This window comes from Carassius carassius, chromosome 24, assembly GCF_963082965.1.
Source record: "Carassius carassius chromosome 24, fCarCar2.1, whole genome shotgun sequence".
Lineage (NCBI taxonomy): Eukaryota > Metazoa > Chordata > Actinopteri > Cypriniformes > Cyprinidae > Carassius > Carassius carassius.
In genome coordinates, this window is record NC_081778.1 from 28,310,685 (window position 1) to 28,335,700 (window position 25,016).

The 25,016-nt window shown below is 34.8% G+C and overlaps 1 protein-coding gene across 3 annotated transcripts; it reads right to left on the reverse strand.

Annotated features, from left to right (window-relative positions):
* Positions 1 to 1,917: 1,917 nt before the first annotated feature.
* On the reverse strand, positions 1,918 to 24,470 carry LOC132103717 (synapse differentiation-inducing gene protein 1-like). Of its 3 annotated transcripts, none has more exons than XR_009423444.1 (2): positions 4,319 to 4,679; positions 1,918 to 2,302 (listed from the first exon to the last, which is right to left on the reverse strand). XR_009423444.1 is itself a non-coding variant. In XM_059508809.1 (2 exons), the coding sequence occupies exons 1-2, from the start codon at positions 24,406 to 24,408 to the stop codon at positions 2,165 to 2,167; spliced, it is 465 nt and encodes a 154-aa protein (XP_059364792.1). In that variant the 5' UTR covers positions 24,409 to 24,470; the 3' UTR covers positions 1,918 to 2,164. The 3 variants fall into 3 exon arrangements, 2 of the variants coding, with proteins under 2 accessions (XP_059364792.1, XP_059364791.1); XM_059508809.1 differs by lacking the exon at positions 4,319 to 4,679 and adding an exon at positions 24,082 to 24,470; XM_059508808.1 differs by lacking the exons at positions 1,918 to 2,302; positions 4,319 to 4,679 and adding exons at positions 22,355 to 22,791; positions 24,082 to 24,470.
* Between the last annotated feature and the right edge of the window lie 546 nt (positions 24,471 to 25,016).

Below are 25,016 nucleotides of genomic sequence, written 5' to 3' on the forward strand. Positions count from 1 at the left end.
ACGAATAGAGAGCACTGCACAGCTAATCAGAATTCTAGTCCCGAGTCTGACTGGATTTCATCTTTGTCTCTCTCTCTTTCCCATACACAGCTGATGATACAGCCATTGCAATATTTCAGTTTTTTTTTTTTTTTTTTTAAACGGCAAAGTGGTCATCTATTTTTGTTGCTCTATTAAGTTAATTTAGAAATATGTTTGGAACATTCTATGTTTGTTAAATTCAGGGATTTTTTGTTTGTTTGTTTTTTTTTCTAAGAAACAACCAAGAGACCAGCGGCAGGAAGCGCAATGAGCATATGTCTGCTTAATTTAGCCTTCTTCTCAAATCAACACGACTTGCCTAAAATAAAATCTATGGAGAAGAAAAAAAAGAAAAACACTTCATGCATTTCACCATACTAATTTTTTTTTACGCTAGATAAAAAACAATAGATAAAAAAAATATATATATAAATAAAAACTGAAAAACCCAGACGAGACGCAGACGTCACATTCAGACAGTCGAACTGTAATGTGGCAGACTATGAGGTGTGATTTATATGAGGTGTGATTTATGCATTTACCTCATATCGAAACTCCATAGCTCGGAGAAAATCGCTTTTTTACTTTCGTCCCATGTTACTTTCGACCCCGCTCTCCCCTAGGTGTCAGGCACCGTCTGCCCTGCTTAGTATCATGTAGGCTATTGCTAAAGCTACGCACGGGATTTTAACTTTACGACTTAAAATAGTCTAGAAAATCTGAAACATATTTCTTGCAGAATGCTGAACACTTTTGCAATTCATTCTTGATTGAGATAATAGAGGTCTATGTTGCATCTGGATGTTGTTATAAATGATTATTGTGACGAGTGGGCGGGGCCGAGAGACGTGGGAACAGGAGCGAGGCCAGTGGAGTGATTGGAAATGAGCAACACCTGCTCGACCCACCGGTCTCGAGTCCCACGGAGGAGATGGAGGGATATAAAACCGGAGCGACGACAGTGACGGACGAGAGAGGACCAGGCCTGGGTTTTAGTTTGTGTTTTGGTTTTGATTTGTGCGCGTCAGTCGTCCGTGAGGGGCTGACATGCTGTTTTGTCTTTATTTTGATTATTAAAATCTTATTTGATTGTACGCCGGTTCCCGCCTCCTTTGTTTCCGAAGATTATGAAGGTTTAATCCGTTACAATTATATTATGCATACTCAGAGGAAAAGAGTTCAAAAGATAGTGCAGTACAGTTTTGTAACTTATTTACTTTTACCTGAAATGCACATACAGGTGCATCTTAAAAAATTACAATATAATGGAAAAGTTCTTTATTTTTTGTAATTTAATTAAAAAAGCAAACTCTCTTTTATTCTAGATTCACTGCACACAAACTGAAACATTTCAAGAGTTTTTGTTTTAATTCTGATGGTTATGATGTACAAATTAAAAATTCAGTATCTCAAAAAAAAAAAAAAATAGAATATTTTCTCAAAGATCAATCAAAAAGAGATTTACTCTACCTTTCCTTCAATTACAGTTTTATTTACAATCGCTGGGAAACATCTCTCAAAATATGTCACTTTTTCAAAACTACATCTAGACCTAATTGTTCAAAAAGTATTATTTATTTAGTTATTCATTTTTGGACAAGTAATGTATTACAATATGGTATTAGAAATGTAGCAAATTGTTGTCTTATTCAGAAAAAAAAATATTCTAGCCATCATACCAAACTAGTTTTCTTTCTGTCAGCAGTCCATGCTAAACTGATAAAAACGATTCTGTGGTGAAGTAAATACTACAGAAAAACAAGTTTAATTTCTACATGAAAAAAAAGTAATTTTATATTGAGTAAAACCTACTCAACTTTTCTGATACTGGTGTTCCCATAATGCACTTTCTGATTTTAGTATTTGACTAAAACTTTCATTTCTGTTTAAGTTGGTTGATCACAGAAACAAACAAGCACAGCTGCACACAAGATATTTAAAATAAGCCAAAAGTCTAAACAAAACATTTTAGAAGTAAAGAGAACAGAAAAACTGCATGGTAGCCTTGGTTTAAACATAGAATAATCAGTCTGAAAACATAAGAATAATTATAAATTGAGAAAACATTAAACATTTAAAATAAAGAAAAACAAATCTGTTTTTAAGATGCATCCAGCCATGTCAGCTCTAAAAGCTTTTATCTTCATTTCGCCATCTGGTTGATAATAACCAATACAATAATAACCAAGCCAATCCCAAGGCCGATATGATTCAGCATGAGCGCTGTTTTGGAATTCCTCTTTGCTAATTCTTGCTGTCCTGAGTAGATGGCATCTCGAGTCTGTGAAAACAATTATGAAACATATAACATTTCTTTGAGCCAGTGGTGGATGGGAATGTTCAACATTTATTGTTCCATTTACATTTGATGGAAGAGGTACACTGAAAGCAAATCTGGGCTATAAACTTTATTTTATTTTATTTATAGTAAGAATTGTGAGAAATAAACTTATACCTTTCAGCAAAATTTCAGAATTTTGAGATAAAAAGTTTAATTTACCATTATTATTATTATTATTATTATATCATGGCAGAAACAGGCTTCCATAAGTAACACACTGAAGTAAACGTGAAATTTTGAAGCAGAAAGAGTGAAACTGTATTTATTTATAAAACTTACCATCAGTATTTAATTATTAAGCCATTTAGCTGTTTGCAACAAATTGCACATTAATTTAACTTTGTGAAGTTACCACTGGTTTCTTATCTTTTGCTTGAAAGTAAACATGTTTTTGTATAAATTTGCTAACCTAGCTTTGTTTTATGTTGTTTGTTTTATTATGCACATTGATAACCAAGTTAACATGATAAATAGCTAACCAAGTTGAATAACCACTGAGTTTAGCTAATCCAGTCACAAAATCACATTGAACTATATCTATGTTAAAAACGATTGGCTTGTAAGTATATTTTTTTTCACGTGTATACATACTGGAAGACTTATCTTTCCAGACTCCTAATTATTTGCCTTAGGATATTTCACAAAGCTTGTTATTGATAAAAAACAGCTCCTAAATCTTAGAGGTAGTTAGGGGTAGTCAAGAGGATGTATATTTAAATACATAAATACATATATTATGTTTTATGTATCTTGACACATGCAGCCTAAATTCTAAGAATCATCAGCCAGCTGAATAACTAATAAAATTATTTTTTTTTCTTAAAACTCTTAAAACCATTGCTGTTTAGGGGGTTTCCAGCTCCACATTTTTTATATATAACTAACAGTCATTTAAAGAAAACCGAAAAACAGGAAAACACCAGCGATATCAGTTCTAAGGAAGTTACATGAAAGAGTTTGTCGTGTGATAATGCTTACGTGTTTGTGACCACAAATACAGCTTAAGCTTTAACAATCCTCTCACATTTTGATGAGTGAGTAATATACCTATATGCAGTCAAATGTTTTTGAACAGTAAGATTTTTTATGTTTTTAAAGAATTCTCCTCTGCTCACAAAGCCTACATGTATTTGGTCCGAAATACAGCAAAAGCAGTAATACTGTGAAATATTTGATATTTGATGAAATATTTAAATATTTAAAATGACTGCTTGCTATTTGCAAATATATGTTAAAATGTAATTTATTCCTGTGATATTAAAGCTGACTTTTAGCATAATTTCTCCATTCTTCAGTGTCACATGATCCTTCACAAATCATTCTAATATGCAGATTTTTGGAAATAGCAAGGAAGCTTTAAATTGATCACAAGTGATGATAAAGATATTTGTAATGATACAAAATACTTAAGATAAATGCTGTTCTTCTGAACTTTCTATTCATTAAAGAAATTTGAAAAAAATGTTTTCAACATAATAATAATAATAATAATGATGATAATAATAATAATGAATTTTTTTTTCTTAGGAGAAAATCTGAATATTAGAATGATTTCAGAAGGATCATGTGACTCTGAAGATTAGAGTAATGATGCTTAAAATTCATCTTTGAAATGACAGGAATAAGATACATTTGAAAATATATTAAAATAGAAAAAGTAGTCATAAATAGTAACAATATGTCACAATATTACTTACGCTTGCATGTTGAATCAAATAAATGCAGGTGTAGTAAACCAAAGTTAATTCTTTAAAAAAAAACATGAAAAATAAAAAAATCTGTTCAAAGACTTTTGACTTGTTGTATATATTGATTTACAGTAGTACAAACACGCACGCACGCACACACACACACACACACACACACACACATGCGTATATATGTTACAAAGTTTAATGCTTGTAAATGTTAAATTTATTAATTAAAAGACAAACACATGAACTAATATATACTTACAGAGCAGGAGAAAACTAGCGCAGCAATGCCCAGAGGTAAACAGCAGCACAGTAAGGTAAAGATGGAGTAACCCAAGTGATCTGGCACTGGTCTAGCCAGTGGAGCAGTGGTCACAAAAACTGCAGGCTGTACAGCGACCCCAGACTGTCCTGGATATGGACGTGTGTGACTGAAAGGCTGGCTAGGATCCATTTGTCAGATTATTGGATTTTGATTGTAATTTTCTTTCTGCCTTGGGGTCTGCAGCAATGTATGTATTACTGTTCTCTGGTCCAGACTTTTCTGTTCTGAAGTTAGCCAACAAATGAGAGGAGAGGTGAGTTGTAGGTTTTAGGGGAGGAGTGACATGAATTTTACCCGTTTCAATTATACTCTGTGACTGCAGACACCAAGTTGTGGTTTTACGTGTACTCAGATGAAATACATGAAATATCAGGTGGGTTAAGAGGTTTATTTCACCTAGTGGAAGTGAATCTTCCCCTTTTTAATCTTTTTCCTCTTGTCAGCATTCCGTTCCATTTACCCATTACAACATGGGTTATTTAGAAGAAAAAGTGAGAGACTTTTTTTTTTTTTTAGGCCAAATCATTCCTCACTAGGCCTACACATGAACTGATGTAATGTCAAGTAAATTCACCTTTATTTGTATATCGCTTTAAACAATCACTTTAAACAATACTCAAACAGGAAAATGTTTTGTCAGTAATGCAGTAGGACATTAACAAAGAGTCATTTTTCTTCCAATAGTGTCTGTTCAATCAGTCAAGCATCCCCAACTAAGCGAGCCAAAGGTGACAGTGGTAAGGAGCCAAAACTCCATCAGTGACAGAAATGGAGAAAAAAAAAAACTTGGGAGAAACTAGACTCAGTTGGGGGTAGTGTTGTCACGGTACCAAAATTTCAGTATTCGGTTCCGATACCAGTGAAAATCCACGGTTCTCGGTACCAGTTTCGGTACCAAAGCAAAACACAAAAATATGCTAATTAAAAAAAAACTTTTTAGCACTAAAAATAAAACCAATGCCGTTCTTTATACTTATTTACAATTGTGTTTAAAGTTTTTCTACAAGTTATATAATTATGAAAAACAGTAAACAAGTTTCACCCAAATTTAATTTGTCTTTTAATTTATGAAATTTAAACATTTTATTTCTGGTAAATAAAGGGGATTTCTATTAAAATTAAAACATGTAAGAAATATTGTGATTTATTTCTTTAAAAAATATAGTTTTATAATTTTTTTCAATGGTAGTAGCAGTATCACATACATTTTACTAAATAATAGTAATATTTCTAGCACAATGCCTTTATGTAAAAATTAACTTTTAGGCCTAATGAATGCATATTTGTCATTTTAACTGAACTTAAGACTGGTGGTGATGCTTAAGATATTTTTGGTCATTGAGGGTTTCTGTAAAAAAATAGTAATAGATCATATTAATTATTATTAAAAGATAATACTACTACTAATTCTACTATCATACTAATGTATATCCAATGCACTATGAATTGATGAGCTGCTGGGTTCATGAATATTAATCACGTTGTCTGCGCTCGGTCAAACTGATTTGCTGAAATCAAAACAGGGACGGTACTAAATCAGCGCCAGCCAATGATATTGCCATTTGCGCATTAGCTCCGCCCACTACTGGAGAAACCGGTATGTCTTCTGCTTGTTCAAAAATGTATATGAATAATTCTAAATGAACTCCATTAGAGGAAAAGACAATAAAGAATAGTTTACATATAGCGTGTCGATTCAGCGTGGTAAGACTCTCGCTCTCTCTCTCTCTTTTGCATATGTGAGAAACTGAAAAGATCGCTTGATGGAGAGAGAACTCTGAAGCTCAGATGCTGAAATTAATGCAAGCGTCACGCGCTTCAGTCTATGTAGTAAACAAACGCGCACGTCCCTGCCATTCATTAATTCACACAGAGAAGCGCAGAACACGGTTCATATTTCAAGCAACATTTGCGGCTTAACATTTACAGATACTGGTCCATATGGAGATTTGATTAATTTATGCTAACTTTGACAAATTCTATGACTGTCCATATTAAAATGTAATTTTCATCTTCATGACTGGATTTTGAGATTCCGTCCTCATTTTCTGCTTCGCGGAAATCATAGCGCTGAACCGGGTTTGAAGGGGACCTCGGTACTACCGGTACTTAAAGAAACCTGGTACCGTCACATTTACATTTTTTTAATACCTACTTGGTATCGAAGTACCGGGTCTTTTGACAACACTAGTTGGGGCCATTTCAACCAGCATGGCGTGGTTTGATTACAGGCTGCAGCATAGGTCAGATTGTGCTTATCTGGTTCCTGTGGCCTTGTGCTGGTGTTCGTCGAGGTGATGAGGTTTTCATAGGGGATCTGTCTCTGGGGTGCATCTAGTTGAAATGGTCACCGCTGACATTCAGGACCTCGGAATAAGAATGAAAGAATGATCATATTTATCAAAGGTGCTGATATTTTTGGCCATGACTATATATATATATATATATATATATATATATATATACACGGGATATATTTGGGTAGCGTTGTTGGTGATTATTTCAAAGTTTTGATAAGGAAAGTAAGGCGCTGTCGATCAGTGTGTGCTGATTGAGATGGAAGCGCCTGGAAGTGTGAGTGTGACGCTTGATCATCTAACGTGACGACATGGCATTTTAGTTGACCCCGCGAAACGTTGCACTGTGAAAGTGTATTTTAGCATTCGCACAGGTTGTTGGCCACAAAAGAATTCTGTCAGCATCAAGAATGAACAGCGCAATTGTTTTGTTCTTAGATAACGTGAATAAAGTTAATGAGATTGTTGTGAGTGGAATTCGTCATAAATGAGTCTTATACAGCAGTAATGCCTTTGATGCAACCGGCAAAAAAAATCCTATTGTCAAACGTGCCGCCATATATCAAATGCGAAGTGATTTAAAGAGAATTGGCAAGGCATGGGAAACTGTATCGCAGATTAGAAAGATTACTTTAAACTGTAAATCTGCACAATTTAAGCACGTTGTTACTTTCCGTAGACAATTTTACATGATTTTAAATAATGGTCAGGAGTTGAATCTTGCACTGAAGTTTAAGATCGACGATTTTGACTGTTATTTATGTAACATAAGAAACAATTAAATGTTTTAAGTGTGATCAGGAAGTGCACCTTCTCCAGAGAACGAAGAACATGAAACAATTCAGAATGATGTGTGTCTTGAATGAGGGATCGGGATAGTATTTTCAGCATTTAACAACTTAAATTATGCCCTGCTCCTCACACTACTATTATATTCTGCCAGAGTGGACTGCAACGTATCGTCATTTGGACTACTGTGGTAGGCTACTGCTCTTTGTCACATCTGTAATAAATTATTATGATTAAGTTACATGTGTCTATCTGTTACGTTTCTCTTATACACTGTATACTTTATACACTCACTCTTTATTGGTTGATTTGTTGTTTATAAAAATAAATAGAAAAACCAATGCAATACGTTTTTTATTGCACAGTTACATGATGTGTGGGTTTTAAGTCTGATTTAGTTTATGTACTTTATTGGCATAGTTTGTGTCTACATTAAAGCATGTCACAAAATGAATAATTGCGATCATAGTAATATATAAGGTAATAATATGAATATTAAAATTCCCAGACAGCAATATAGTGTTGGCCCAGATCCGCATCTGGGCTGACAATGCTTGCTGTCTGGGTTGGGTCTGGGCTATTTAAGGCTCAGGTGTGGCTCAGATTTGGGGATTCTGGTTTACTTAAGGCTGAGAATTGGCACCAATAATAAAACCTATTTTGGCCCAGATCAGGGCCAGCTAAGGCTGATTAACTGGCTGAGATTCGGGCCGGTTATGGCCCATGTGTGGCCTGAGTGTTTAATCCAGTTCTGGGCCACTTCAGGGCCGTCATTCTTTACAGTACTTGGGCCGAGGGAAAAGTCATTGTGTGGCCTGGATCTGGGCCAGAAGACATTTTCTATGTGGGAAGGAATGCCTATACTCTTGAAAAGATTAAAGCTTTTCTGAAAAGTACAAAAGGAATGAAGGGAGTTCAGGTAGAGGATTTCTTTCCTGATCGAGAATTGTTTATAGAGTCGGCAAGAAAGAAAAAAGTTTGGGGAGTCCCACAGAATGAGAAATATACAGAGATGTATAAAGTACTGGAGACCCAGACTTGAGTAAAAGTACAAGTGCTCTATCAAAAAAATGACTTGAGTAGAAGTTGAAGTGCTCTTTAAGCACCACACTTAAGTAGAAGTACTAAAGTATTCAACATTTTTTTGTACTTAAGTATTGCAAGTAGTCTATTTGAAAATTTACTACTCAAGTACTGAAAGTAAAAGTACAAGTATTGTGTTATGTAGTTATTAAAGAAAGTACTCAAAAGTTTGAACATACTGTTTTTACTATTTCAAATGATTAACCTAAAGGACAATCACAATTCCTTTGACTGTAACTTTTTGTAAACAAAAAACAGATTAAAGGGTTAGTTCGCCCAATTTGCAAAATTATGTCATTAATAACTTACCCTCATGTTGTTTCAAACCCGTAAGACCTCCGTTTATTTTTGGAACACAGTTTAAGATATTTTAGATTTAGTCTGAGAGCTCTCAGTCCCTCCATTGAAGCTGTGTGTAAGGTATACTGTCCATGTCCAGAAAGGTAAGAAAAACATTATCAAAGTAGTCCATGTGACATCAGAGGGTCAGTTAGAATTTTTTGAAGCATCGAAAATACATTTTGGTCCAAAAATAGCAAAAACTACGACTTTATTCAGCATTGTCTTCTCTTCCGTGTCTGTTGTAAGAAAGTTCAAAACAAAGCAGTTTGTAATATCCGGTTCGTGAATGAATCATTCGATGTAACTGGATCTTTTTGAAACAGTTCACCAAATCGAACTGAATCGTTTTAAACGGTTCGCGTCTCCAATTAATCCAATGACTTAAGCTGTTAACTTTTTTAATGTGGCTGACACTCCCTCTGAGTTAAAACAAACCAATATCCCGGAGTAATTCATTTACTCAAACAGTACACTGACTGAACTGATGTGAAGAGAGAACTGAAGATGAACACCGAGCCGAGCCAGATAACGAACAACACATTGACTCGTTCACGAGTCAAGAACCGTTTCTGTCAGACGCGTCCGATTCGAGAACCGAGGAACTGATAATACTGTGCATGTGTGATTCAGCGTGAAGCAAACCGACACACAGAGCGTCTGAACCGAACTGACTCTTTTGGTGATTGATTCTGAACTGATTCTGTGCTAATGTTATGAGCCCAGCCAGGTAAACCGAAGGCTTGCAGTCAACGCCAATGACGCCATTACCTCGAGCGCAAAAGAACCGGTGAACTGTTTTCTTCAACTGGTTTATTGAATCGAACTGTCAGAAAGAACTACTGGTGATTCGAAAACCAATGCAACCGGTTCTTGACTTGTGAACGAGTCATTATCTGGCTCGGCTCGGTGTTCATCTCTCTCTTCACAGCAGTTCAGTCAGCACGCGCAGTCTTCTTAATCGCTTGATTCGCTCAATGATGTGCCAGCTTCATCAAACCTGCCATCTACAGTTCTGGCAGTGGTAATGTGGGTTTGTAATGGAATGATTCGTAACATTTTTATAATTGTAACGAGTAACGATGCAGCACATAAAAAAAATATCGGAGTAAAAGTATTAAACTCATCGAAAATATGTATTGAAGTAAAAGTGGAAGTAGGAGAAAAAAATAGTAGCTACTTAAGTACAGTAGTGAAGTAGTTCTACTTCGTTACTATACATCTCTGGAAATATACAGGCTGAAGAAAATTGTTCAAAAGCAGAGATCAACTATGTTGAATGATGAAAAAACAACACTATAATCTTTCTTTTTCCTTTGTTAATTTTTTGTTTTTGTTATGCTCAGTCTAATTTCATATTCATTTATTCATGAGTAATTTAAGGCTGGGCAGTTTTAACATAAATGATGCAAGGGATCATAGAAAAAGAACAATGCTGTTTGAATTAATAAAGCAAAAAAAAAAAAAAAAGGAAAGTCATGTTTGTTCAGGAGACTCATACTGATGTGCAGAATGAGAATGCATGGAAAATGGAGTGGGAAGGAGAGGTGTTTATGAGTCATAAGACTAACATCAGTGGAGGTGTAACCATTTTACTAAGAAAAAAATATAATTCCAGTTTCGTTTGTAGTGGAAAATGTTGTTGAGGGACAGTTTATTGAAATTACAGGCTGAGTTTGAAAATTTTACGTTTGTATTTCTAAATATGTATGCACCTGTTATGGGAGGTGAAAGGATTTTGTTTTAAAGCTAAAGATGTAGTAGAAAATTGCAAACCTGAAGACTATCTATTTATTGGGGGTGATTTTAATTGTACAGAAAATCATAGTGTTGATAGGAACCATAAATAACCTCATATGGAATCACAATGTGTTTGAGACAAATTACAAAAGAACATCTGTATGATATTTGGAGAGTGTTGAATAGAACACAGAGGCAGTATACATGGACACAAGTGAGAGAATACCATGTAACAATGGCTTGGCTAGACTAGACAGGTGGTATTGTTTTAAAAATAACTGTAATACTATTAAATGTTGTGCAATTCAGATCATTGTTTGGTCAGCTGTAATGTTTTTATTAATAATGTTAAGCCAAGAAGTACTTATTGGCATTTTAATACTGGTCTATTGCAAGATAATTATTTTTGTGAGGTCTTAAATTTTTTTGGGGAACGTTTTAAGAAATAGGGAGTCATCTTTTGATTCTCTGCAGCAATAGTGGGGTAATGGAAAAATACAGATACAGCAACTGTGCTGTATGTATACTCTCAATGCTTCTAGAAAAATGTCCAAATCGTTGGAAGATCTAGAGAGAGAAATATTAGAATTACAAACTTCTTTGGCATCTGTGGGAGACCAAGAACGTTTTAAGGTTCTCAAAGATAAAAAGAAAGTTTTAGGTGATTTGCTACATATAAGGGCACAGGGTGCTCTGGTACGATCAAAGTTTCAAAGTGCAGTACAAATGGATGGTCCAACCAACTTTTTCTTTGGACTTAAAAAAAAAAAAAAAAAAAAGAATGGCCTAAATAAAATTAAGCATTCTTTGTTATCAGAATCTGGCACAGAAATTACGGAGCCTAAGGAAATTAGGAAAAGAGCAGTGGCATTTTATTCAGAGCTGTACAGGAGTGAATACACAGAGGTGGAGGAGATAGCCAGTTGGTTTTATGAGGGTCTACCTAAAGTTCCAGTTAAAGCAAATGCTGACCTGAAAAAACCTTCTAAGAAAGGTGAATTGTATGATGCCCTAAAGAGCATGGAGTGTGGGAAAGCTCCATGGATTGATTGAATCCCTATAAAGTTTCATAAGTCTTTCTGGGCTGTGTTAGGTGATGGTCTGCTAGAGATGTTCAATGACAGCTTGACCAGAGGGTTGCTGCCAATGAGTTGCAGAAGAGCAGTAATCACCCTTTTACAGAAGAAAGGTGACCTCAAAAACATAAAGAACTGGCGACCTGTGTCACTCCTATGCTCTGATTTTAAGATTTTATCCAAAGTCTTGGCAATTAGATTAAGAGAGGCAATTGGTTGGGCCATCCATGTGCACCAGACATACTTTGTACCTAATAGATCTATTTTTGATATATATCTATTATATAATTAGAGACATTATAGATATCTCTAGATCATTGGGTTTAAACGTTGGTCTTTTTCCTTGGAACAAGAAACAGCTTTTGACCGGGTTGAACATAACTACCTCATTAAGACATTACCAGACATTAAGAGTGTTTGGTTTCAGTCCGAGTTTTATTAAAAAAGATTGGGGTGTTGTAAAGGAACATTGAGAGTGTACTTAAAAATAATGGTGGCCTGAGTGCACCTTTTAAGATCACAGGGGGCATAAGGCAAGGATGCGCTTTGTCAGGCATGTTGTATGCTTTAGCAATTGAACCATTGCTAGTAAGAATAAGAGCAAATATTGATGGTTGGAGTATACCGCAATGTGATTTCAAAATTAAATTGTCGGTTTACATTGATGATGTTATTGTTATTGTGAATAATCAAGAAGAGGTGAGAGGTGGAGAATCTGAGAATAATAATTGATGATTTTGGGAGCTGTCTTCAGCTATGGTAATTTGGACTAAGACTGAAGCGTGGGAAGGTAAATGCCTTCCTAATTTACCTGCTGGTCTTGAATGGAAAAAAAATAGCTTTAAATATTAAGGTGTATACCTTGGAGATGATTCAGTATTACAAAAAAAAAAAAAAAACTGGGAGGGTGTTTTAGAAAAAACAAAAGGACGACTGGAAAAATGGAAATGGCTGTGGCCCAAATTGTCATTTAGAGGACATGTTATAGTCAGCAATAATTTGGTGGCTTCAACACTCTGGCATCACTTGGCATGTACTGAGCATCCAAGTGGACTTCTTGCAAAACTACAAGCTCTCATTGTGGACTTTTTTTGGACTAAACTTCACTGGTTGCCGCAAAGTGTACTATATCTTCCTAAGGAGGAAGGGGGCAAGGACTAGTACATCTGGCCAGCAGAGGAGCAACTTTTCGTTTACAATATATTCAGAGATCTTTAATTGGACCTGAAGATCTTGTTTGGAGGAATGTTGCTAACTTTGTTTTGAGTAAAGCTGGAGGCCTGGGACTAGACTCTGCTTTGTTTTTAATGGACTCTAGCAAAATTCAGCTGAATGGACTGACTCCATTCTATAAATGGGTGTTTAAAATATGAAGCTTATTCAAGAAAAGAAGAGGGGCTTTCGGTTTGTCTTTATTTTGGTTATTAGAAGAACCGACTGTATTTGGATCTAGATTTGATGTTTCAAGTGAAGCTGCATGGGGATTTGAAAATGCAATGTGGAGAGCAAGAAAAGTTAAATTGTGTCATATAATAGCTGCTGGGGGGCCCGAGTTAGATAACTCACAAAAGGTTGCTTCTTGCATTGGAGTTAGAGCAAAAAGATTAGCAGGGGAAAAAAAATTCTGTGGAAAAAAGATAAATTTTCATTGTTTTATGGAGTGTACAAGATTGTGCTTGTCAGAAGGATGTGAAGTTGTATATATTTGTAAAAATAGGATAAAAAGAAGAGTGTGGGTTGTTTTTAAATTTTATAAGATGATGAAAGACTTGATGTTCTTTTTGGTTCAGTGGTGTTACAATGATGCAATTTGCTCTGTTGTTGATGAACTTTTATATTTTTCTTGTTTGTTACACTGATCCCAATGTCAATTTTGTTTGCATCATTATTGTATTAGAATTGTTTTGAAGCTGTGAAATGTTTGGTTAAAATTCAAATTCTGTCTCTCTCTCTCTCTCTCTCTCTCTCTCTCTCTCTCTCACACACACACACACACACACACACACACACACACAAAGTGCAAAACTCTTTTTTGAACATTTCATTTGAACATCCAATAGCAAATACTTAAACTAATAACAAAACATACGTACAGTAGCTGATTCAGAAGTGCCAGATTGTTGTAGCAAAGTCAGAATTACCTCCTCTCCTAGCTTCTCGAAATGGTTGTCCATAAAATGGAAATGGTTGTCAACACTAACTGTGGTTACTGAAACCACGCCTTCTTTCATTGTGTGAACCTTTGGGCAGCATTATGCAAATATTTCCACATAGTGACAGACAAATGGGAGCATGTTTGAATGAGCCATTTTAAGGGGCGTGGCAGAGTCTTAACTTTGATAACGAATATCTCTTTGGATTTGACACTTTAGTCTTTGCAACTTTACAGATCTTTTTTATGCACCAAGAGCTTGTAACACTCCAAAGAAAGAAAGGAAACATTTTAAATGCATCATATGACCCCTTTAAAGAAAAGGCCAATTTTTAAAGGCGCTTAACACAGTTAGATAGTAAAATGGACAAAACCATTAAAAAATAAACGGGGTGCTCAACAAATGTACACAGACAACACAACTGTTAGTTCATAAGAAACTTTGTTTGTTTGAGATCTGTTTAACTCCCAGAGGAAGGCATGTAGCCGAAACGCGTTGGAGTTTTTTTGAAGGTTAATGTGACCAAGCCATAACAATAAAGGCTTTTTTACTTTTGTAATTGAGAGTGCCTTGGAGTTCCTTTTTGATTTTTGATTTTTGGCATCTAGTTTCCCATCCAAAGAGCACCTCTATTTAAACAATTTTGGAGTCCAGGAAGCGCTCCTCTACCATTCCTTTTTTCATTTTGGTCTTTGTTTGACAATAGTGAAGAAAGCATGTTGCAACATCAAATGAACATGAGCCAGATGAAGATGAAGATGAAGAAGAAGACTACTAGACAGACAGAACATAAGCGACAAAGGAAGGACATCTGCCATGAGTCACATACTGTACATTAAGTAATTAGAATTACCCAAAAAGTAGTACAAAAGGGTCTGAGGAGTAAGCTACTCTTCAGATGCAGCCTGCATTAAGCGTGAACGACACTTGATACCCTAATGAGGGGTGCTTGGCAGCATCGCCAATATTGCTGCTTAGAGTTTGATTATAGAACTTGTAACCTAGCTGATTTTTTTTTAATTGTTGCATTAACTGCTTGGTATTGTAACCAATATTATAAGAGGGTGTATTGTTACTATTGCCTCCTGTGAGACTTTACTTTTAACCACAAACTGAGCCTCTAGCGTGTTTTAGGTTTTTTCTACTTAAAAGTGTAAATTGATTATGTTTCTGTTAATGTACATTTCTGACAATATAGACATTAGTTATGGGGTGACTGCATCTATTTCAGATGTATAATAACTGTTTTCCCCAAAGACTTAAGTTATAGTAGCTGAAAAGTATTTAAAGTGAAACATGTATTGTTATAGATCAGGGGTGCATCCTGTTTTTGGAGAGCTACAGTACCTTCCAACAGAGGGACTACCCGTGCAGGGCCAGCACTAAGGGGTCAATGTTTTGCCAATGAGAAAAAACTCAGAGGCTCTGTGCTGGCAGCCCACTGGGGGCCCCTTAGGCTATCTTTAAGTGGGCCCGAAAGTGCAGGTACAGGCTTGTTTGCAGGCAGTGTTGGGGAGTAACTAGTTACATGTAACGGCGTTACGTAATTTAATTACAAAATTATTGTAACTGTAATTAGTTACAGTTACTACGAAAAAATTAGTAATTAAATTACAGTTACTTATGAAATTTTTAACGATTACAAAGGGGATTACATTTGAATATTTACACGCATCCACATACAGATTTAACTGATTTCTTTCCCAAATTGCACTGACTATTCTGAGACATACCGCCCTAATAATTTCCGGGATGCGGAAATACAGTCTGGTTCGTAGAATCCAGTCATAAATACGGAATGCCTAACGCGGACGGAATATGCCACATTTTGGATGACTAAATCAAAAGTAGGTCAGTAGCCTACACTTGAATCAAAACATGACATGGACTAGTGTCTGTGAATATTAAGCCCCAAAAATGCAATATATGACTTGCACATTCTGCGTGTCTGTGGAAATCAGGCGCGGACTGGACACCGGGAGAACCGGGACAATTCCCGGTGGCCTGGCAGCCGATTTTGCCCTCCATTTAATATCATTATTGTATAATTGCCTGCCGAATGTACTAAAGCGATCATTTGCGAATCCGCCATTTGATAATTAAATCTCTAATAAATCATGAATTGTTAGTCATGACTCGCGCGCTCTCCGCGCCTCCGCCAAACGGTTTGGATCAGACTCCGAGTAATCAATGCGAGAGAGAGAGAGAGAGAGAGAGAGAGAGAAAGAGAAAGAAAGAAAGAAAGAAAGAATAGAGTGGACAGCTGGAGCAGAGAAGCAGAACTACTGTTCAGGGTTTCAGGTCAGTTTCATCTGTAAAGATGCTTTTTTGTCTTTGTTTTTTTATTTATTTAATCAAGCAGCAGCACGTTGCTCATCAGTCATTACTCAAAATACAATATAAAGGACATCATTATTATCTGTTGTAATGATACAGTAGTAATTTAGCTGAAAAAAATTCAGATTTTTTTTATAGGTTTAGGGGGAGCTACGACAGACAACAACACAACCCTTACGAAAATTAACGTTTTAATATTTAACTATAAATCCAGAGAAAATGGTTACTATTGTTTAACTGTGATAACCAAAAATGTAAAATTATTTTACAAATGTATTTATTTAAAAATAAATACAAATCCATTTGCAAAAAAAAAAAAAAAAAATTACTCAAGGTTATTTTACTTTTATATAGGCTAATAAAAGCATGGTTAATTTTTGTAAGGGAAAAATATGGATTATATATAGGATTTTTCTATAAAGATATTGTAGTATTGTAGAGAGTATTGTATTGTAAAGTATAGTTTTGTTCAATCTTGAGTATTAAAGTCATGAGAGAGATGCATAACAGGGCAAAATAAAGAAACTGAAGAGAAAAATGAAAGTGAAGGTGCAGTTCAGGAGAGAACTTTTAATTATTTTGCATGTCCCCAAATTAAAGATTTAAAATAGATAAAAAATAGTTTTGTCCATGAATTTGTTTGTATGAGTTTGAATTTTCCAGTCTGATTTTTTTTCCCAGTCCGCCCCTCCTGTAAATTAATGGCAAAGACATGGTTTCATTTTCTACACATAGGCCTACTGAAGCTCGCAGTGTTTTCAACCTCTGCCGCCTCAATATAGGAGTACATGAGCACATAAACATAATTTCTAGAACTGCTCTGTGTCACTTCATGTGCATTTTACTTATTTTGAGAAAACTATCATCATATACAAAGAGACAGCAGTTTAAAAGAAACACCAATGTTTAGGATTTTATTACACAGAATACGTCACATGCTTATTAGATAACTGTATTTAAGTTGATGTATATGCTTTTATTTATTATTCTTTAATTTTCACAAATTTACAAAAGTAATCAAAAAGTACTCAAAAGTAATTAGTTACATTACTTTAATAAAGTAATTGAAAAAGTTACACTACTATTACATTTTAAACAGGGTAACTTGTAATCTGTAACCTATTACATTTCCAAAGTAACCTTCCCAACACTGTTTGCAGGGGTTGCTCTCCTTTGTTCAGTAGCTTTGTACAGAAGTTGGGTGTGTTTGTGTGTATGTATGTATGTTTAGTGTGGTGTCACTAAACCACAATGTTAAAAATACAAAACATTTCTTCATATTCAGTTAGGAAATACATAGCATGACAAAGAGTTTTTTTTTTTTCTTTTGCTGCTGTTGCACAAAATGGGCAGGATTGGTGGTGCTTTAGTACAGAGAGCTGTTTTGAAGACCGTTATGGATGTACAAATTTATGAATGAACCGTATATATATGTAACATGTATGTAATGTATGTATGTAATATACTCCTGTTCAAAGGACCTTGAACTTAGCATTACGTTTGGTGTGTGCATTTTTTGCCGTGACTTTTTGGCTTTTTTTATTCAATATTATTGTATTTTTCTGACTATAAGTCGCACCTGAGTATAAGTTGCATCAGTCCAAAAATACGTCATGATGAGGAAAAAAACATATATAAGTCGCATTGGACTATAAGTCGCATTTATTTAGAACCAAGAACCAAGAGAAAACATTACTGTCTACAGCCGCGAGAGGGCGCTATATGTGTTCAGTGTATAGACTACAGGAGCACTGAGCAGCATTAGAGCGCCCTCTCGCGGCTGGAGACGGTATTGTTTTCTCTTAGTTCAGTTCTCTGGGTTCATGTCAAATTAATTTTGATAAATAAGTCGCACCTGACTATAAGTCGCAGGACCAGCCATACTATGAAAAAAAGTGCGACTTATAGTCCGGAAAATACGGTAATTGAATCTACGCACCATATTATAAACATTCATTTTTGCTTTACTTAACTGGTGCAGAATTTGTTCATACTTTTCATTTAGTAACATCTACAAGCAATATGAATGCTCCTGAGCTAAATTTACAAATTATTTTTTTGCTTTACCATTATGGTGTATGGAGTGTAGATTGATGTGGAGAAAAAGTAATTTAAAGCAGTTTAACATAAAGTAGCAACATAACAAAATGTGAAAAAAAATGAAGGCGTGTGAATATTTTCGCAAGGCTCTATAGATTTCACAAGAAATCTGAAGAATATTTACAGACTGCCAGACCTACAGAAGAGAGAAGTAAATGAGTCACTGCAATTCACAGAAACATATGTATTCCAGGCAGCGAAACACAGTTTTGCAGTTGTCAATATGTGAATTTTGTGGAAAAATCATACTCTATATATTGCATTGTTATATATTATTTTTACAACTCATAAATTAAATATTTACTATCTTATATTCTGCATAACTGGGCGTGTTTTTAAAACACACACACTTACACACACACACTTACAAACACACTTACACACACTTAAGCACACAGTTAGATATAAACACAGTACATACACAAGCAGGCACATAAAATAATGGCATTAATATACTACACAGAGCATTGGACTTCTGTCGAAGTGATTCAATTCTTTGTTCTTCTGTTGGAGTGTTTTAATTGTTTAAATTTGTACTCCTTTGGACTGCGTTATTAATTCTTTAAATTTATGCTTATGCTTCAGTGAACCTTAAGTGTTTATGAGTCCTCAATCAATAACACTATCCACTACTATGTTTAAATTGTATTTTGTAAGCGCAGACTAGATGAAAATGTGTGTCTCACTCTACCAGACGCAGCGTTGCAATTTGCCTGAAAAAGAAAAATGGGTACTTAACATTTTAAACCTTTTTATGTTTAAAAACAACAACCAACATTCTTTCAAAAAATATAGTGGGAGATACAATAGACTTTAATTTGTTTAAAGCATAAATTGTGTTGATAGAATAGATTTATTAGTGTTTACAGTTTTACAGATTGCGAACACACTATAACTGATTCATTTGGCCCAATTTTCCAAACCATTCATTCAGTTCCAAGACACATTTCTCATTTAACGCATTTCACACACATTACAATTTTCTCAGTGTTTTCTGCAAAAATCTACACTAAAACGCTCTCATTTTGCATGAGCTTAACCATGTTCTCATTCAGAAAATACAAACACAATATACTGTAATTACCTCAAGCATCACAATATGAACTCAAATAACACACATTTATCCATCTGTAAACATTGCAGTGAATAACACAACTGATGACACAGAATCTCGGGATAATATATAGGGTCGCAGGTGATTGTGTGTGCTTTGGAAAATGAATCCTAGAGGGAAAAAAAGAGGAAAGGAGGGGAAAAAGAAGAATGAAGGGGAGAGGGTCAAAGGACATTTGTTCCTGATGCTATACACAGCACTATAGCTGACCATGTTTTTGTGCATGAGAACAGCTTGCCAACAGGCTCATCTACAGGGTTTCTACACTACTTAGACATACAGTATATAGAACATGGTACCATTACGTTAAATCAGATAACTTTTACTTTTCTATGTACAGTAAATACTGAAGCACAAGTTGGTCACCCTCAAACTCATAACTGTTTTTTTGTAGCCAAGTACTTCTTACATATACTGCATTTTTGCAAAACTGAGAGCTGGTTCTATATTCTATTGTGGGTTCATATTCAGTTCTTTGGTATTTGACCTTTCTATTGCTTTTCATATTTTATACTGTAAGATCTCTGTAAGTAGTGTAATGAAAATATAATTTCTTAAAGCTTATTGTTGAATTTCACTGTATCTACTGTATTTAACATACAGTATAATATAAAAGATATTGAGCTGTAAATGATTCCTGATTGCCAAAAGAAGTTTTTTGCAACAGTGTTGTAAATTGATCTCACTAGTATGTAAGACTGTGTTGTAGTGTGTGTTTTTTTTAGGGCTTGTGTGTCATGTCTGAGGGAAAAGTTATATATGGGAGCGAGGCCGGTGGAGTGACTGGAGATGAGCTACACCTGTTCGACCCATCAGTCGGCTGGTGCGCTGTTTTGTGTTTATTTTGAATTATTAAAGCTTTGTTTGATTGTCCGCCGGTTCCCGCCTCCTTCTTCCCGATGATTAGGAAGATTTTATCATTACACTGAGTTTGAGAAAAAGAGGCACAATTTCAAGAAATCTGTTATGCAATCGAGAAAAACTGTCATACACAGTTTACCAAAAAGTGTCCCTCTTTTACTGACTTCACTCCTACATGACTATTCACAAGCTGTTTTATTGAAGGTATAAATGCTTGAAAATAATATATAACATTTTCAAGTCCATTCATTTTTGTAGCACACCAGCCACCCAATAATTTCAATAAGCCTGTTTTGCTAGTTTTAATATAACACAAATCGCAAATTTTAAATTCTGTCAATTTTATCACGAAATACAAACAATAAATGTGTTTTTCTGCTATTTTAATGTGGCGTGAGATCACTATATTCGCCTCAGTTCAATCGGCATGTGAATCAATCATCTTTTCCTCTTTTCTAGCATGAAATAAACATATACTGTAAATATATATAATATAAGAAGAGACGTTGAAAAATCTGAACTTAATAAAATGAATGTCTCATTTATGCTAATTGTTTCGAAAATCATCAATAAAACAACTTGTGAATAGTCATAACAGTCGCAATATAACAAAAGAAAGAAAGAAGAAAAATACTCACATTTTAGTTAGCTTAGTTAGGCTAATTAATTTAATCTAATTTAGGTCTTTCTTTGACAAATTCAAGTCCTTGGTCTTTAATTTATAGGTTTGTGTATTCTCAGTGGAATACATAAAAATACATTCCATCATTTTAATTAAAAGGTCCCCCTCGGTGGGCCCCCAATCAACCCTGGCACACATGTATGTGCGGTCACTGTGATTTTACCAAGTCAGATATGTTCCTGGATCACCTTTTTTTTTGATCCTGGGACAACATTAGTGTCCAAAAACACAGACCTAATCCAATCCCTAACCCTAAACCTAACATTACCCATAATTTATCCCTAAATTCAGAAGGTAATGATTGCAGAATAACAGGGGTGTAGAAGCATCTAACCCTTACTGTAAACCTAAAACTGATATTTCCTGTAAACTTGTTCCTCAAATCTAATTGTTTGATTGGGACAACAATGTTGATAATATTTAATATTTAGAGAAATCACATTCAGCAGTGCCTATCCTGCATACACTCTTAAAAATAAAAATGGTTCTTCTATGGTATTGCTTGAAGAACCCTTTGAAGCACCTTTATTTTTAAGAGTGTACCCATACAATATGTCCCTGATTTTTATGTTGTATGTTTATGAATTTAGCAAATGTTTTTTTTAAAAGGATGAGTGCCAAACGTTTTAGCATAGATTGAACTTACTGTAACTTCTCCTGTTTTACTGGAGGTGCCACCTGGTGGAATCAACATGTAACATGAGTGACATAACATACAGCGAAGTATGGTAACCCACACTCAGAATTTGTGCTCTGCATTTAACCCATCCAAAGTGCACACACACACAGCAGTGAACACACACCCGGAGCAGTCATTTATGCTGCAGTGTCCAGGGAGCAGCTGGGGGTTCAGTGCCTTGCTCAAGGGCACCTCAGTCATGATATTGCCGGCCCAAGACTCAAACCCACAACCTTAGGGTTAGGAATCAAGCTCTCTAACCACTAGGCCACGACTTCCCCCACGATGAGCTCAGAAAAATAAAATCTTAGGACACAAATACTAAAACACTTCATACGTGCCTCAGATCAACTCATTTTTCTATGACACTAGCAGAGGTTTTCACCAAACAAGTACAAACTGTCATAAAACATTGACCTAAGAACCTAATGCAGCATTATACAATATTTTCTTTTGTAAAATGTTTTTAAAAAATAAGAATGACAACTCTCTACTGTTTAAAATTTACTACAGTATATATTAAAGATCCATTTTTACATTACAGATCAAAACTATTGACCTATTATTGAGCAAAAGTTATTTGATCACTGTGAACCAACTGTCTTTGTGGTAATTTTGGTTGACCTGCTTTTCAGCTGAAAATCATTTCTCGTAAAGCAGCAGGTATGGTTGTTAAATGTCAGACACCGGTTGGTAAAAACTTGGTTCTAAGGGTTAGTTTTTTTTTTTTTTTTTTTTTTTTTTTAGTTTGCTAAAATGTGACTCATGCACTATAGGAATATTTGTTAATAATTACTTATATGCAACATAATAAACAAAAACAAAAATAAATGCAGTTTTTTGGTTGGTCAAGCTTTTATTGTTTTAAACATCCGATAATCCGTCTTTAAAGCATGTTTCAACTGTGTGAATATTGACACATTAAGCAAATAACATTTTAAATGAAAAGAATCAAATTTGTTTGTATAATCTGTACCCAACCATGATAACTGTAACAGTTATGGATGCTGGTTTCCATTTTTAAACAACACAACCTGAAAGATAATATACAATACAATAAAAATGAGGCCAAGAGCAAGAGCGAAATGATTCAGGGTGAGTGCCGTTTTGGAGTTCTTCTCTGCTAATTCTTGTTGTCCTGAATAGTTGGCATTTCGAGTCTGTGAAAACAATAGGGAAACAGAATGTCAATTACTTCTGTTCTCAGTTCTCGAGTTTCTTTGAACCAGTGGCAGGTGAGAGAGTCCTCAAAAAGGGGGGCAGACTACACTCTGTAGATGAGGTTTTTTTGTAACATGTAATGCTTCATTTTTATTTGATGGAAGGTTTATAGCTTGTATCGAATAAAATGTACACAATCAGTGTAGTTTGTTTCATTTTCATTTGATTGTTAAAATTGTTTTAAACATTATACCTTACACTATTCCAAAAGGCAAACAGCATAATATGTTAGTTTAGTTATTATAACTAAGTCATACCAACATAGGAGTAGGTGATATACCAGTAGACATGGAAAACCGGTAGAAATTGGTCAGCCAGTTGAGATTTTGGACTATTGTCTTTATAGGGGTTATAAACTCACACAACATTTAAGTTGTATTTCTTTTTTTATTTTATAGTGCTTAACGTTTTCCACAAAGGCCTATTTCACTTGTGTCTTTGTTCCTTTTTATTTGTCTTATTTCTTATCATTTGTTTGTTTCTCATTTTATTACAGACTGTTGTCTTCAGTAAGCTTTAGAGGTTAGTTAGGCTATTTTGTGATATTGAAATTAATGATGAGAATTATCATCCTGAAATAGTAAAATAAGATTTTTTTTTTCTTAAAACCTAAAACTAATCGTTCAAAAAGTCTGTCGTTGTTGAGATGGTCTCCAACCTACAGCTGTCAGTCATTTACAGGAAACCAATAACTAAACCAACATATTTATCAGTGGAGCATCACTGCAGTATTCAAAAATAAAATTATTCTGTTCATAGTAGCATATACATATGCGTGTGTGTTAATGAAATTATTTTTAATTAAATATTTTTAATTAATAAAAAAATAATTAATTCACAATTCTAAATTAATTAAAATAAATTAATTCTTTATACATTATACATAATATTTTTTTTTCTTTGTTTGCCCGTTAAAGTGTCAAAATGAATAAATAATAAATAAATAATCTTGAACTCCTGCAATTACGAAACTTCTTACTCTTTATGTATTTGTTTTATATATTTTACATTGCTGAACATTGAAATGGAGACATGCCTAATTATTTTGTCTGCTCTGTTGCATGAACCTTATTTTTCTGGAGAAGCTAAACATATTATGCTATTTTTATTTTTTTGTAATTACTAATTTAATTCTAATTTATTTTTTTCTAATTACTTGGATGAAAGTAAAAAAAAATTGAATTCATAGTTCATAAATAAAAGGTAGGCACATAGACTAATATACTTACAGAGCAGGAGAAAACCAGCGCAGCAATGCCCAGAGGTAAGCAGCAGCACAACATGGTGAAGATGGAGTAGCCCAAGTGATCTGGCACTGGTCTAGCCAGTGGAGCAGCGGTCACAAAAACTGCAGGCTGTACAGCGACCCCAGACTGTCCTGGATACGGCCCCTGGGCATAGGGTCCTTGAGGTGCTGGGTGGCTTGGAAAGGAGGAAGGATATCCAGCAAGATTGTCCTGGTATGCTGGTGGGGGTGCTGCTGGCTGCAACATCGCTGATTTCTTAGAAGAATCGCAGGCCATTAAGGGCTGGTTGAAAGACTGGCTGGAATCCATTCCTCTGAATATTGGATTTTGGTTGTAATTTCTTTTGCCTTGTGCTCTGCAGAGGTGTATGTATTACTGTACTCTGGTGTCATATACCCTGTCAGTTAAGGTAGTCAGCATGTGGGAGGTGAGTTGAAGGTTTTAGGGGAGGAGTGAGTTTCCTTCATACTATGTGACTGCAGGAGTCACCTTGAGGTTTTACATTTACTTAGATACATGAAAAATAATTTCATATCATGCTGTATGTCAAGCACAATAAATTTAACTTTCACTTTTACTATGCTGTACAAATTTGCCAGGCATTTACAGGATTAAAGAGTATTATTTTACAATAAAATACTGTAGTCACAAATTTATAATGAAATCATGGCTTTCAGTGCTTTCAGGCTAAAGTTAGCATTTTCCAAGATTTCCAAGAAAGTTTTGGCAGTGACATAATTTGTTTTTTTGCAAAGTTGGTATTCAATAACATTGTTTCTAGATTATTGTGTAGAGTGATCAGATGCATTTTAAATAATTGCTAAAACCTTCATTGGCCAAAAAAAAAAAGAGCTTTTCACACACACAAAAAAAAAAAACGAAAAAAAAAAAACCTCAACTAAAACTCACATTTTTTT

Bases quoted from the DNA above. Each gene is read 5' to 3' on its own strand.
- LOC132103717 (XM_059508808.1), bottom strand. From the start codon at position 24,408: ATGGATTCCAGCCAGTCTTTCAACCAGCCCTTAATGGCCTGCGATTCT. The intron at 22,792-24,081 runs GTAAGTATATTA...TTGTTTTCACAG, and splicing joins CGCTGGTTTTCTCCTGCTCT to ACTCGAAATGCCAACTATTC.